Source organism: Salmo trutta, chromosome 29 (genome assembly GCF_901001165.1).
Source record: "Salmo trutta chromosome 29, fSalTru1.1, whole genome shotgun sequence".
In the NCBI taxonomy this organism is placed as follows: Eukaryota; Metazoa; Chordata; class Actinopteri; order Salmoniformes; family Salmonidae; genus Salmo; species Salmo trutta.
In genome coordinates, this window is record NC_042985.1 from 21,806,431 (window position 1) to 21,823,487 (window position 17,057).

At 41.9% G+C, this 17,057-nt stretch overlaps 1 protein-coding gene across 3 annotated transcripts in view; it reads left to right on the forward strand.

Moving 5' to 3' along the window:
- Nucleotides 1-14,016, forward strand: part of LOC115167132 (potassium voltage-gated channel subfamily C member 1) — a 32,207-nt gene extending 18,191 nt beyond the window's left edge. Inside the window, exons 3-4 of one of the 3 annotated variants that reach the window (XM_029721241.1) lie at nt 5,570-5,848; nt 11,462-14,016. In XM_029721241.1, coding sequence (XP_029577101.1) covers nt 5,570-5,848; nt 11,462-11,577 — 395 coding nt within the window. In that variant the 3' untranslated portion in view covers nt 11,578-14,016. Of the gene's footprint in view, nt 1-5,569; nt 5,849-6,691; nt 8,219-9,640; nt 10,903-11,461 lie in introns of those variants that run through there. The other 2 variants (XM_029721242.1, XM_029721240.1) reach the window with 2 other exon arrangements.
- Nucleotides 14,017-17,057: the final 3,041 nt, after the last annotated feature.

Sequence of the window (17,057 nt, forward strand, 5' to 3'; positions counted from 1 at the left end):
GATAAAAAACGTACCCGATTTAAACTGGTTATTACTCTTGCCCAGAAACAAGATATGCATATAATTAGTAGATTTGGATAGAAAACACTCTAAAGTTTCTAAAACTGTTTGAATGGTGTCTGTGAGTATAACATAACTCATATGGCAGGCCAAAACCTGAGAAGATTCCATACAGGAAGTGCCCTGTCTGACAATTTGTTGTCCTTCTGTTGCATCTCTATCAAAAATACAGCATCTGTGCTGTAACGTGACACTTTCTAAGGCTCCCATTGCCTCTCTAAAGCCGCCAGAAAGCGGAATGGGGTGTCTGCTGTCTCTGGGCAAAGTACAACAGCTCTGTTTGTGAGTGGTCAGCCTGGGGACAGTGAGACTGAGATGCGCTTCACGAGAATTCTCAATTTTTTTCTTTCAGCCTTTGAATGAATACAACGTTGCCGGTTGGAATATTATCGCTATTTTATGAGAAAAATAACATAAAAATTGATTTTAAACAGCGTTTGACATGCTTCTAAGTACGGTAATGGAATATTTTACATTTTTTTGTCACAAAATGCGCTCGCGCGTCACCCTTCGGATAGTGACCTGAACGCACGAACAAAATGGAGCTATTTGAATATAACTATGGATTATTTGGAACCAAAACAACATTTGTTGTTGAAGTAGAAGTCCTGGGAGTGCATTCTGACAAAGAACAGCAAAGGTAATCCAATTTTTCTAATAGTAATTCTGAGTTTAGTGAGTCCCAAACTTGGTGGGTGTCAAAATAGCTAGCCGTGATGGCCGAGCTATGTACTCAGAATATTGCAAAATGTGCTTTCGCCGAAAAGCTATTTTAAAATCTGACACCGCGATTGCATAAAGGAGTTCTGTACCTATAATTCTTAAAATAATTGTTATGTATTTTGTGAACGTTTATCATGAGTAATTTAGTAAATTCACCGGAAGTTTTCGGTGGGTATGCTAGTTCTGAACATCACATGCTAATGTAAAAAGCTGGTTTTTGATATAAATATGAACTTGATTGAACAAAACATGCATGTATTCTATAACATAATGTCCTAGGAGTGTCATCTGATGAAGATCATCAAAAGTTAGTGCTGCATTTAGCTGTGGATTTGTTTTTTGTGACATATATGCTTGCTTTGAAAATGGCTGTGTGATTATTTTTGGCAGGGTACTCTCCTGACATAATCTAATGTTTTGCTTTCGCTGTAAAGCCTTTTTGAAATCGGACAATGTGGTTAGATTAACGATAGTCTTGTCTTTAAAATGGTGTAAAATATGTTTGAGAAATTGAAGTTATAGCATTTTTGAGGTATTTGTATTTCACGCCACGCGATTCCACTGGCTGTTGACTAGGGTGGGACGCTAGCCCAGGGAAGTTAACACTTTTTTGGTTACTACATGATTCCATATATGTTGTTTCATAGTTTTGATGTCTTCACTATTATTCTAAGATGTAGAAAATAGTAAAAATAAAGATTAACCCATGAGTGAGTAGGTGCTAGATATATATATTTTTTAACAGCGAATGCTTTTATTTTACAGTTAACTTGTTGAACTAACATTACTCCAGTGATATCGTACTCTAGAAATTACTGCAATAAAAGAGACAGCCTGGTTGCCTGGAGACCTGTGTGTCTAACCTGTGTGACTCATAGGGAAAGTTGAACAAAGACAGCAGAGAGTGGGGGTTTCCCTCAGAGAACCTATCAATTTGCAGGAGGTCCTTTGGATGGATGATGAATGTGTTGCTCTTTCATGTTTTTCTGCTTGGTGACCAGGCCAGCTGTGGTGAGCACAAGCAGCTTTGGGGGATTCTCAGTTACTCACAGGCTGATATACTGTACATCGCCTACTCATGATAGGGATAGGGCCCAACTGATTCCATTGGGTTCCCTCTTCTATGAAATAGTGTGAGTAGTGTATATTTATGCCCTGCCACGAGTGCCTGAAGTGGCCATGAGTGCATCTTGTGATGGCTCCTTATTTACTGCCACGTTACGGCCAAGCATCATTCCACGCTACGTCTATGACTAACAGCCCTCTGAGCACTCTCTCACACACACAAAAAAGCACTGCACCCCTCGCTCACTGGCTGTACTCCTGTTTATAATAGAATCCTTTATAACTTTATAATGAATGTTTTCCCTGGAGAGTTGTGATCCAAGATGTCCCACTTACAAGGTGTCTCTACTGATTAGATTCCAACGATACTATTCAGTGATAGTTATTTGTTTGTAACAAACCAATTTAGATGACCTTGTCCTCTATCTGCACCTTTACTTTGTAGCCTGTTAGATGGCGTCTACACGCTGAGCCATCAGGGCCTGTCACCTGACCTGACTCCCTGCAGAGAGAACAACCAGAGGTGACATAATGACCTGTCCTTAACAAGGGTCACACTTCCTGACTTCCTGACTTTGCCTAGTCATATGATACAGGATGTGCCTAAGTCTCATTACTTCTATGATCTTGACCAATGAGAGTTAGAGTTTCACCAGGCACTGCCATAATGTACATTATCTGGAGGTGGTAAAAACAAAGATTTTTTTCACCTTCCCACCATCCTCTCTCTTCCTTAATGTCTTATTTATTTAATTCTCCCCAATCTTTTTTCCATGCCAATGTCTGTTGCCATGACAGCAGTCTCCTAGCAACGCACATTGCACAATAGGAGTGTGGTTCAGCCAGGAACTGCAGCTATTCACTTGCTTCTCCTATTATTCACACTGGGCTGCAAAGCAGAATGATGGAATAAGCAGCAAATATGAAACTCATTTAGCACCCAATCAGAAAACAGTTTGACCTGCTCATCCATCTACTGTACATGATGTCACTGAATTGTAATTGAACAGACACACATTAGAGCAACACTTTACGTTACATGGACATTGTTCCAAAGTTACTATAAGGGATATATGTATGTAATCAACTCCTTCCATGTATGTAATAGCACATTAATACACACACATTCAGGAACATGCTGAGCATGGGCCCTCAAGATGGGTTGGGTTCAGCTCAGGGGGAAATGAATAATGCGTGTAGAATGTTGTGATTCTGGCACATAGGTTGGCATTCTCCATATACGGCTTTCAATGGAGTGAGAACTCTGTCTGAGTCCTCCAGTCTTTGAACAAGAGGCATGGGCTGTTTGATTAGGATGAGGGATAGGCTAGGATTGCCAAATATACAATGCATCAATTAACTTTTTACAGCAGTCTACACAATGGAACTCACTTTCTAGGAATAAGAGAGCTGGGAAAGGTTACATAACTTTTAAAGTACTGTACTGTACTCATAAAGATGGTCCCTTGAGCAGCTGATGTGATCGAGCGTTCTGGCTCGATCGAAAAAATGCTCACTGAAAGGGATGTAAACAAATTTGTGCACAAAAGTTTTGAGAAATAAACGTGTGCATGGAATATTTATGGGATATTTTATTTCAGCTCATGAAACATGTTGCTTTTATATATATGCTCCTGGATGTGGCTCGTTTTTTATGTGTTCGCTAAGGAAATTTGAATTATAATGATGAGTAATAATTAGCAATCATAGCACATAGTATAACACAGTGTGTGAACATGGAGTACATTTAATGAGAGAAAAACAGAACAAAGAAACTACTGTAAATATTTCCCCATAGCTAGAAGCCCAGAATGCAGACAACCACTTCTCAATGTAAGGATTGGTTTACCAGGGATCTTTTTACACAAATTAAAGATTTTCAATAGAAGTACATTCATGTCATCTTCCAAACACTAATACATGCACATAAATTCCTTCCTTGAACATTTTATGTGAAATAGACAACTGGAGATCAACAGTAGTAGCAGCAGAAGGTCGATAAGGTACACACACACACACACACACACACACACACACACACACACACACACACACACACACACACACACACACACACACACACACACACACACACACGTAGCTATCAAATAAGCTACTTGCTTATTTATGACATCCATTACTTAGTTGCATACTTGAATATGGTGTGTGCTTATTGTTCGAAGTTTGAACAGATGAACACATCTATTTTTACTAATCAATGTCAAAACATACAGACACACATTAAGGGACCAGTGAGGACCCGGCGAAATGCCATTGGGATGACTATGAGAGTGCAGTCTCAAACAGCAAGCAAGTGCAGGAAAAAAACAAACAAAAAAACACCCCCTGAAATTGCTGTCATCATTTATTCAGTGAGCTGTTTTTAGTCACACGTGTACACAGACACTTCGGGACCAGGTCCGCTAACTTACATACAGTATCTCGCTGTATATCTCTTCTGTGGTTGTGCAGTGTGGCAATACATTTGAATGAGAAGCGATGAGTATGGTTCTGTGATAAATGTTGTTAGTGCATTAGAAAGTAGAGAGTAAGGTGGATGTAGTGATGGCTGACCAAAATGACCAGAATGCATCATGTTTCTATTGGAAGTGTTGTCCTCCACAATGCCAGTGATGGACAGATCTCAGTGATATGGTCATTACTGCTGTGTCATCTTTACTCTCCCTCTCTGTCCTGTAAAGAGGCACCATCTGGACAAATCCTCTTCCACTTCATCACATCAGACATGCACGATGACCAGGCCAACAGCCAATCAATAGAGCCCATGACTTGGATACAGATATCCAAAAGATGAATGAGGGGATGGGGGGGAAGTAAGAGGTGGATGAAAAAAGAGAAGGGGATGAACACAGAGGCTGCAATTAAAGTGTAGGAGGAGAGAGGGAGGTAGAGAATGGTGTCTTTATTCATTGAACTATTCTGAAGAAAGTGACTCATCTCCCACTCTCTCTCCCCTCCTTCCTCTCCCTCCATCCCAGGGGGTCTGCGTCACACATACAGTGGCTGTGTGTGGCTGGCTAAGGTCTGTGTGCTGCCTGCTGCGCTGACAAGAGCAGATGAATTACTGTAATGTGTAATGGGGTGAAGCATCAATGCAGCAGAGACACCATTGCTAATATCTGCAAGTGTTACCCACAAATAATGTTTTACTACAGCGGTGACAGTGGTGGTCTGGGCTGTGTGGTTCAGTATGTAGATGTAATGCTTATAAGGCCCACGAGGTACGACATGTGAGGCCTGGATGATAAAATGGTAGTGTTTCCTGTTCTCGCAGATTGTTGTGAGTTGGTCACCTTTATTTACCATACTGAAGATGAAGAATCGTGTGTCACTACGGTTATTTTATTGACCTGTAAATAGTCACTGCTATGTCTGTAAAGGCAGGTGGTACATTTCCAGGACAGGAGCTTGTTAGTTTTGAGAGTGAGGGATTTGGGAAACCAAAGAAAGCAGATATTCCGTGCCAAATTGAGCAGCAAGCCTGAAGTTTTTTTTAGTTGAAGTTCCTGTGGTTGGGATTTGGGCAGTTGGAAAAGGTCAATGTTGATTTTACATTTTAAAAAGTTTGATTATTGTCCTTCAAAACTGTGTTACCTGGTTGATTATAAAACAGACAAGCTTGCACATAAATGCCAGTGCTGACACATCCTCTTCCACACCATTGTGGAATCACTACTAAGTTCTTCTCCCTCTGTTTCAGCACCACAAGCTGTTTTTCAAGATCCCAAAGTGAACGGGGAAACATCCAAGGATCCAGCCAAGAGAGCAGCCAAGGAGTCAGCCAAGGAGTCAGCCAAGGAGTCAGCCAAGGAGGCAGAAAAAGCAGCACTGGCCAATGAAGACTGTCCCCACATAGACCAGATTATGTCACCTGACGATGGCCAGATCTTAAGCCCTATTGACCGATCCGAGCAGCAGCCCTGCTTCCTCCTGGCCATGGGCGGGCGGCCAGGCCACACGGCGGCCAGAGTCAGGAAGGGTACGTAATATGACACACCTAGACACAGGCCCTACATCTGGGCACACATCCCAGGGCTTAAATCTCAGGGCACACCTTCCTCAGGGCGCACACTTCAGGGAACACATCTCAGGGAACACACCTCAGGGAACACACCCCAGGGAACACACTTAGACTCAAGCACAAACACACTTTCATGTGTACTCAGGGAGGAGAAACTGCACACACACAAAGTTGTTCCAGTAAGTCTGAAACATGACACAAAAAGACACTTTAGAGAGCACACACATTATTTTTGTTGTTGCTATCTCCTATATCACAGTAGGTCTTGTCCTTACTATCTTTGTCTATACAGCTTCCAACACAAACAACTTTAGGTCCCCCACCCACATACTACTGCTGAGCGACACAATATCACCCCCAACATTCTTATTTGGCATTTGGACGCCTTTTTCTCTGTCCAACTCTTCTCTTTCATTAAAACTGAATCATCTGAATTACTCTTACTTTCATGAATTTACTTCTGCATAAAATAAGTTACTGAACAAATATATAAACAAATCACTAATCAGTGGTCTTGTTTTTCTGTTTTGGGATTTTCTTGAAATGTTTCTTTACGTTACCATGCCAACCCTCCTCTACATCTCTGGGTGTTCTATTCTCTCCATTTGGTTTGTTCACTATCACCGAGATTATCACACTGCCCCCTGGGCCAACCTTAACTTTCCCTTTTTCTGTTTTTCCTTGTTGTATGTTTGTTTTTCCTTGTTTTTCATCCACTCATTGTCTGATCTGTTTGTTCCTCCCTCCATCACCCCCCTTCATCATCCCTTCATCCTTGATTTGTGTCTAATTGGTCGGTAGCCGGCCCTTCCCAGGGGAGGTCACTGGCGGAGCCGGGGCCCCCATGCCCACCGCTCAGCCCCCAGGGCCCCCAGGGCTACCCTCTGCTGCAGCTAGCTGGGTGGGTATGTGGCCAAGAGGACGGCCATGTCACACTCACAACCTGACGCCCCAGCCTCTAACACTAAAGAATAGCACAATGAAAGAAATGCCTTGTTCACCACACCGAGAGATCCTTACTATCCTGCTCTACAATAACATCAGGCCCTCATCATGTCCTCTAGTCTACAGTTACGTCAGGCAAAGGCAGGACAACTGAAAGCCAAAGGCTTCTATGATGAATCAACTCTGAAAAAAAAGAAGAAGAAGAAGCTGCTTCCACAATTGTTGCAGTATCAAACTATAATGCCAGTGTCATTCGCAGCTTCTTAAATTAGCTGCTTGTGAGCGTAGGGAGATGAATCACAAGCACATAATACTGTATATTGTTGTCATGGGCTAATAGCATTGCTAAATCTCACCTGCCATCATCCCCAGCCAAGTTCCCAGACACTAGCTAAGACAGGACCTGCTACAGCCTCCACACAGTATACAGTTTACACATACTTTTTATCCTGTCTCCTCTAGTACACAGTGGAGCTTTTTTTGGTCGAAAGGTCACACATTCCCACTGTCTCCCATAGTGAACTGGATGGACAAGTTCAGTGACTCTCAAGAGCCATAACACAAACACAACAGTAATCCACTGTGTCCACGTCATGAGACTGATCCATTACATGAATCAAGTAGGATGACCACTAACAGTAGCTAAGAGTACACATGCCCTCAGTGTTGTATATTCTATGTCATGTGTTTATGAATGTGCTTCTGAGTGTGTGTACGGTATCTCTGCGACTGTGTCTGTGTGTGATTGTCTATGTATATGTTGCCAATGTAAAGTGAACCTGTTTCTCTGTTGCTCCATGTTGGCATGTGTTGTGCTTGTCTCTTAACTCAACACTGCATGTCCTGTCCAGCTGATGGTTGGCATTGGAGAGGAAATGTAGCTGGTGGTAAGGGGTGAAGTATGGTGAGGAATAAGAGAGGCCACATGGTATTACAGTATATGACAAGCATGGTGAGAAGCAAGACAGAAATGTTCAACAGCGTCCTACCTCTGATCTAACAACGGATAATAATTCAACAAGATCTAACTTCTGCTAAGAACAATTTTCATATCATTGCTTCACAAATAGATGACAGGCTATTGTTATTAAATAACAGCATATCATAAGATTATGTAACAAGATCACTATATAATTGGACTGCAGTAGATAGTTTATGTTGAAGTCTAGCTGAATATGGCTCTGTGCCAGCACTCTTATAGACAGTATTACAAAGCAGACTGGATACTGTCAGTCTCTCTTCTCCATTTGATATTGTTAACCACAAAAGGATCTTGATGTTGAACTAGCTGAATAAGCGTCAGATACGTGTTAGTGCCTGGAGCCAGATTGTCTGTTGGACTCTCAACCCTGCTAGAAAATACATTGATGTGCCTTCTCTTTCTGAGCCATACCTCAACCCCCCCCCCCCCCCCACCCCAAACTGCTCTCTGCATGCTTCCGGGACCTTAATCAAACAGAGAACGCCTGAATGGTAATACGTGCGTACAATTGGCCTGGATCAATAACATTATACATTTTGAAAAAAAGGAGTGAAAGGAAATTCTTTGAAAGATAGAGGTCCCATACCAATACACTACACCCCAGAAACTCTGTCTCTCCCCAAACAAAGGTTACCAAATGCTTTATTGCCTTAGCACCATTGCAGGCATGGGGCGGCTGGCACCGGAGTGGTGTCAGTGTCAGCCCACATAGTGTCCTGTAGCATTCTGTAGGCATGGATCAGTGGCACAGGGCGGTCTCCTAGGCTCCCCTCTAAACCTCTGCCCTTCTCCCTGTTACCCACCTACAGAAACCCCCATCTGCAGCTAGCTCCTGTTTCACCGTGTTGTATCGGTCTGTCCCATTTCTGTCATCTGGACCTTGCTCTCCGTCTTCAGATTTTTTCGCTTCCGTCTGTTATTTTTTCTGTGGTTATCTATCTGTGTTGCTTGTTCTCTGTCTCTGTAAACTTTCCCTTCTCAAAACTGATAATGGGAAGAGAGTCTTTAATACCAGAAATATGGAAGTTTGACATCTATAGGAAAGAGTAGGTCAGCTCAGGTAGATTCCAAAAGATCTGGAAGAACTCATATAGAACTCTACACCTATGAATGGGAGATAATATTCTCTAAATACTCTTGTATGGCCCATCCAAATGGTGAAAAGGACCCAGCTGTAAATATTCACTGTAGGTGAAGTACTCCAACACTTCAATTACTGGAACCTAGTCATGTCTTTATTGAAGGCAAACCATTAATAGATTCAGTAGTAAAGATATATATTTTTGCTTATCTATATTCTATTTCATAATACTTTTTTACAAGGTAAAGAATGTCTCTTCCCACCACAAGCACAACCACAAAGTAGCTACTTCAAAGAGAAGTCCAATTTTCCCATTTTTGGTTGACTTCTTCTCCCGTTCTGCTCTTCTGTCTTTTATTCTGTCGATCTTCCTATCCTGCTACAATCCTGTCTTTCTCTGTTGGGGTGGCTCCCCCTCAGGGAGGTGGTGTGCATGGACACAGCTCCGATACAACAGAGAGTTGGCCCAGTCACACACCCTGACACTCTGTTCCTCTGCTGTCCTCTCAGCTTGTCTCTTTCTTTCACTTCTCTATATCTCTGTCCCTTGTTTTCTCTCCTTCTCCTGGATCACCACAGAGCAAGTTTTTTAATTTTTAATTTTAAAACATCTGTAAGAGGTCCTCTTTCTCTGTAACCCCCCCATTGTCTTACCTTTCTCAAATGAATCCATCCTCTTGGGAATGACTAATGACTGGCTGATGCTGAGCAACCCAACCCTCCCGTGTATTCTCTACCACAGATCCCTGTAAAGAGGAGACTGTCTTAGTTAAGTATATGCAGGCAGAAGTTCTCAGAGTGACCTGAGGGGGGCACACCACAGTCTGACTCTGAGTGGGAGAAACCAACGCTTTGGGAGAAATCCCCCTCTCCAACGTTTCTTGATTCCACGGATGGAAGGCTTGACAAGGCCACATTCACAGCGAGGAAGAGAAACAGTAGATACAGAGGTTTCTTACAGTGAGCTCACCCATCTCACTTTGAAGGACAGGCTTTCTCTCAAACATCAAGATCGAATACGTCCTTTTTGCTTTTCTTCGTTGTTGTTTTTGTATGGACTTTTTCTCAATGAAGAACTGTAGGAGGTCAGAAAGACAAATAACAAAGGAACATTGTTCTGACATCTTGGCCTGAATGGCCAGAAAGGGTGGAATGAAATCAATAAGTAGAGGACAATAAAAATAACTGCTAATGGCATTTATGTCACCCAATACCATCAGTTAAACATGACTCTTTTTATTTAGCATGAGTTGCATGGTGGACTAGTAAAAAAGAAAAAGAAACTATAGCTATTATGACTATCCGTATGAAGAATATATTTTTCTTTTAACGATTCCTCACTTTTGCATACAATTTATGTAGCCAGACTATTAAGGTGTTCAATGACAGAGTGTTTTCTTTTCACATTTCTTCCTATTTTTCTTTGTGGTACAGAGTACATGTTACCTGGCAGCTCTGGTCATATTGACCACTATTTTCTAACTAGAGACTTGTAAGGACATGGAGAATATACATATTTCAGCAAGCTCTCTATGTTGTGAAAAGCTAAAATAACGTTTGACCTTGTTTATGTTGGCATGCTTGTGATCCTGGATCTTAATGAGAAGAATCATTTAGGCTAAATTAGTAATCAATGTTTCTGTCTACTGCTATACGTCTAGATGTATACAATCAATTATTTATGAAGAACTTGTTACTTACCATTGTTACTTTCACATACTAAATATATACTTTGAACAATGTTATTTTTTTAAAGAAAACTAGAAACAATATCATAAAGAATCTGGTTGAGTCAGGTTGTGTCTGACCATCTTTCCCTAACAACCTTTAGCTACTATGAAAGCAGCAAAAATATATGTATATTTGAAAACAGAAAATCATTGTTTGCAATTAAGTACATGGGGGGAAATCAGCTGCATGAACAATGTTATGCAACATGAAATCAATCGGGAAAAAGAGTTGAAGAATACAACTCTAGCATGAAATAAATGTTGTATGAAACCTGTCAGAGGGGTCTGTATTTCATTGAATGGATTGAATGTATTTGAATGTATTTCTCCCTTTCTCTCCTCTGGTGTACCAAACTTTTTGGAAACCTAAAGGAAGTGAATGGGGGTCTTAAATAGGAGTGAAATCAAGTCTGAACCCAGAGTGGCCTGGAAGATGCATGGCAGAATGCACAGCATGGTGATGACTAAACCCTCAACAACATCTAAAGGGGACTTTAAATGAAAGCATGGTTTCAACACACATAAGACTTCCCTTTAAAACAACCTCTTTATACAGACAGTCTACTCTAAGAGGTGTGATGCATTGGCTAAGCATGGGTGAAGCATGGTCAAACTATCTGGTTTACCATGGGATGCCAGCCCGGCGGCACACATTCAACTCCTCTAAAGTTATCTCATCTCTGCTCCTCCCTCTGCACTTTGAGCATCATCCACCATTAACTCACCCAAGCCCTCACCCAGCAGGCCCTTGCCCAGCAGGCCCTCGCCCAGCAGGCCCTCACCCAGCAGGAACAGGCCCTGGGTAATAACGCTTCTGTCTCTCTTCTCTCTAGCATCCCGCCCAGGCCGGGCCAGGCGATCACAGAACACAGACCAGTCAGTCTGTGTTATGAACCATGGTGTCCCAACCACACTGTGTGTGGGCCACAACGTCCCATCCCCCGACTGATAATGCTCTTAGTCTGTTTGTTGTACATAGATGACCAGTGCCAGGGGGGTGCTGACGTGGACAGCTGGACATGCTGCCGGCCCCTGCCCAGCCTTAAATGTCACCCAGAAGAGTTGTGGTTCTCACACCTTTCTCATTGGCTGCTGTACCTATGACTGGTTGATTTCATGCTGTACATACTTGAGTAAGAATGAACGTTGTGTGTGTGTGTGTCTTTGTTTGTGTGTGCGTGTGTGTGCGTACGTGCGTGGATGTGTTTATTGAAGTTTATGTTTGTACTGTATATCTGCTTCCCTTCCTTGTGTCTGACGTCATGTAACTATGTTGGAGAAAGTCTAACCAAGAGTGTCATTTTGGCCCCAGTAACACAGTAATTTTTCCCTGAGTTAAAGCTTGCCAAATACTTGTTTTCTGGCTGTTTTTGCCATACCACATCTGAGTTGCCTTTTTCATATATTTACCCTCAACTTTCCTTTGAGAAATATTCAATGCCCTCACTCTTTACACATTAAGGGTTGAGTGTAAGAAAAATTAATTCAGCAAAGTGATCATAACTGCAACAATGACATTTTTTAAGTTTGTTTTTTAAGTCACAAAATGTCACTTGCCCTAAATTCAACTGTAGTTGTGCTTTATATTCATTTGATATCCCCAGTTATACAAACAATTGACACATTTCTTGCCTAAATATGGCTGTATGGTACTATGCCTGCAAAGGGAACCTTGTGGTTGTCAGCAATCGAAAGAAACATTTATTTGAGGTATTTCTTACAAATATTACTCTGTTGCCTTCATGCTACAAGGTGGAAAACTCATCCAGGCAATGTGCTGTGGATTTCATATACAGTACATACTGCACTCAGAACAAAGTTTTAATATGCATGTACTTCACATATGTGACCATGAGACTAACAGAGATCAAGCACTAACATAAGTCATTACAAAACTGGTTTTGATGGGATAAAAACAAAATGATTACCCATGTTGTAACTACCTAGTAAATTACAACTGGTTGGTTGATTTCTGAACTCTCTTTCAACAGTACGGTATGTGTTACACTTACATGAAACAATATTTCCACAATGCTTTCACAAGCGTATAATGTTTTCACAAGTTTTGGGCATTACTTTTGTAGTTAACTATAGAATATTGACTAATATCTCCATTGTCACTTGGCTTAATGTGTCAAAAAGCCAGGTTATTACCAATATGTTGCACGAGGTACTAGATACCATTATTGGCATTGAGATGTGTAAGTGAGAGAGGATGAGGAACAGTTTTCCACTGTTTCCATTAACTCAGTCTGAATGCCCATATTATAAAGAAAAATACACTTTGCTGCAAAGTCGGCACATTTTCCTTTTACCAACTCCCAGGGGAATTATTCACCATATTATTTCCTGCATGGGATTTCAAAACACACAAAAGATACATTAACCACATAGTTACTGAAGGTTGATAGAATATGATGGAATATATACATAGTCTACGTATACTAATAACCTCTTAATTTGGCTCACAAATGCTCTTAGCATAAGATTGCTGCCACAGACAATATATACACTGCCTGTATAATAAACCAATCAACCAGCGCTCCAAACTAGACATCAGGTTAAACTGTTGCGTTTGGTAGATAAGATCTCTCGCACTGAACAAAAGACCAGTGTATTTCACTATGTAGAACTTGAATTGAGAATATTTGCTATATAATATTTGCTATATATTGTGCACATCTGCATAATGTAAAGCGTTTGTATTTCTAAAGTCAGTTTTTAGACCAGACTACTTAGCTCAACTAACACGGTAAAGAGGAACCAGCCAAGTAAAGACTTTAAATTCCTCCTATAGTGAAGTAGTCAATGTAGACATGAAGCTGTATTTACACACTGCAACACTGCCATACCGATGCACACTTTTGATCTACAAACACAAACCTATCCAAGAGGTGGCATGAAGCATAGAACAGTGCAGGCCACAATTATGCAACAGGGAGGTCTTCCCTCTTCAATGGTGCCATATTTTAGGGATCAGAGTGTTTACTAAACATTTGCTATGGGAATTGCATATATTTTCCACAGTTGTTGTTTTTCTTAGCAGCAAACCACAGTACAGTATACCATATACTCCAACATCTTGCAAAATATATGACAAATTAGGTAGAAAGATGTTCAGTAGTGAATGCAACTAACCAACCTTAGTGCTGAGGTTGGTTATTGTTTGAAGTTAGTGCTTGTATTAGAAGAGGTTTAAGATGCTAAAATAACTGCCTGTGTGAACATACGATGTGCATTGTTCACACAACTCAGTCTATGTTGGAAGAATGCCAGCTGTTTGTTTTGATTTGTCATGCCCCATCTGTCGACCAACACAGGTACATATTCTAATGTTCCCTTTCAAGTTATGTATTCTAGCTGAGCTTTTCTGGATGATCCTTACAAAAAGAACCACATAAATAAAATAAAAAGTAATGTCATAAATGATCTCTGTTTGTCTTTGTGCTTATATGTTTTGTTTTAGTGAATCATTTCTTGTTTTTTATCTCTCACGTACACACTTCTATCTGAACAGCGCATGTTTTGAATGTTCATTACATTCATATACTCTATGCATTCGGCTTGCTGCTCTGGTCCTGTTCCCATGGAAACCATCTGCACAGGAGGACACATCAGAACATTGGGGGCAAAAATTACATTCATACTGGCACACATGTAATCAGATGATTGTGTCAGACCATCTTGAGAGAGGAGAGTCAGTCAGAGTAATCTGATAAACACATACACATTTAGCCTAAGCAGTATCCAGACGAATACGATATGACCTCAGAGGTGTTGCACCTGAAAACAAACAGAGAAACTCTCCCACACATAGTCACACAAACACACCTACAACGGTTGAGTCACTGTTAAAGTTACAAGAAACCCACAGTAGTAGTAAATGTACCTGAAAGATAAATGTGGATGCTGTGAGACAAGCAAAGCATATGCCCTGTATTAAACCATTGAACTTGGCAAGATAGTTTCTATTGTTTAGCAGTCACTACCATCAGCCTATCCAGATGATTTAGTGGTTCAGTGTACTCTATATGGTACTCTGACAATGGGCCAGGGCAAGGAAATTACTAGGGTCTTGCCAAACTACCATGGCCCTGATATACAGCAACTGCAGCATAACAAAGCCTGTTAATCATTGGAGTAGAATCTATCTGTGTGGCAATTACACTGTTTGTAAATTAGCTAGTTAATCTCATTTGCGTGGCTGGTTCCGTAATAGACATCATTTTGAGTGTGCTGTACTGTGTTCACACAATGCATTTGGAAATGTATAAAAGTTCTGTTTCTCTTTTTTTTTATTACACTGAAGACATCCACCCGAGGATCCAAGGTTGTCTCGCTGTGTGTTTGCTTGGTTATTTATTTGGTTGTTTGGTTGCTTATTTCTTTGTGTCAGTATCTACTCTGTATCGTTGCCAAATGTATCCCTACATTAAATCACCAATGGACATGCAGGTGCAGTTATTGTACATGTTCCAGGTGTTTGGCCCTAATTTCAATTGAGTCCAGTGAATGGCTGAATACATTTGCCCCGGAGGGCAGCACTGTGCAGTCCAGTGTTATGAGTTCCTTTCTGTGCTGGTGAGCTTTGATCATGGACAGGAAGGCCAGGTCTCCATCACTGGCAGAAATAGGCACCATGGCAACCTAGTTACCTAACAGGGCTTGTTACCAAGGCAACACAAGCATGATCATCTCTCAAGGGCAGCACATTTTCCCACCCCTTTATTCTACATGATTTCCGTTATCTCTCTCTCTCTCTCTCTCTCTCTCTCTCTCTCTCTCTCTCTTTCTCTCTCTCTCTCTCTCTCTCTCTCTCTCTCTCTCTCTCGCTCTCATTCTCTCTCTCTCTGTAGATGTTGCAATGTCTCCCTTCTGTCTCTCTGTGTTTTCACACTGGCTATTGATATCATTTTCTTTACTTTACCCATCTGTGGGTTAGCATTCTCAATATCTTTGTTTGTGTTATGTCATTATTGTGCTGCTGTACACACAAAGGTTTTTTTCTTTTTTTGTAAGACGGGGAAAGGATTGACAGTGTCACACAGAGATGTACACACAACACAGACTATTACACATGTCCCATTATAACAGGACACCTGCTGTACTGTTGGTAACTCTGTCCACATGGCTGCATATTTGATATAAAAAAAATATTGTACTATATATACTGCTAAAAAAATAAAGGGAACACTTAAACAACACATCCTAGATCTGAATGAAAGAAATAATCTTATTAAATATTTTTTTCTTTACATAGTTGACTGTGCTGACAACAAAATCACACAAAAATAATCAATGGAAATCCAATTTATCAACCCATGGAGGTCTGGATTTGGACTCACACTCAAAATTAAAGTGGAAAACCACACTACAGGCTGATCCAACTTTGATGTAATGTCCTTAAAACAAGTCAAAATGAGGCTCAGTAGTGTGTGTGGCCTCCACGTGCCTGTATGACCTCCCTACAACGCCTGGGCATGCTCTTGGACAGTCTGTGGTGCAACGTGGCGTTGGTGGATGGAGCGAGACATGATGTCCCAGATGTGCTCAACTGGATTCAGGTCTGGGGAACGGGCGGGCCAGTCCATAGCATCAATGCCTTCCTCTTGCAGGAACTGCTGACACACTCCAGCCACATGAGGTCTAGCATTGTCTTGCATTAGGAGGAACCCAGGGCCAACCACACCAGCATATGGTCTCACAAGGGGTCTGAGGATCTCATCTCGGTACCTAATGGCAGTCAGGCTACCTCTGGCGAGCACATGGAGGGCTGTGCGGCCCCCCAAAGAAATGCCACCCCGCACCATGACTGACCCACCGCCAAACCGGTCATGCTGGAGGATGTTGCAGGCAGCAGAACGTTCTCCACGGCGTCTCCAGACTCTGACACGTCTGTCACATGTGCTCAGTGTGAAACTGCTTTCATCTGTGAAGAGCACAGGGCGCCAGTGGCGAATTTGCCAATCTTGGTGTTCTCTGGCAAATGCCAAACGTCTTGCACAGTGTTGGGCTGTAAGCACAACCCCCACCTGTGGACGTCGGGCCCTCATACCACCCTCATGGAGTCTGTTTCTGACCGTTTGAGCAGACACATGCACATTTGTGGCCTGCTGGAGGTCATTTTGCAGGGCTCTGGCAGTGCTTCTCCTGCTCCTCCTTGCACAAAGGCGGAGGTAGCGGTCCTGCTGCTGGGTTGTTGCCCTCCTATGGCCTCCTCCACGTCTCCTGATGTACTGGCCTGTCTCCTGGTAGCGCCTCCATGCTCTGGACACTACGCTGACAGACACAGCAAACCTTCTTGCTACAGCTCGCATTGATGTGCCATCCTGGATGAGCTGCACTACCTGAGCCACTTGTGTGGGTTGTAGACTCCATTTCATGCTACCACTAGAGTGAAAGCACCGCCAGCATTCAAAAGTGACCAAA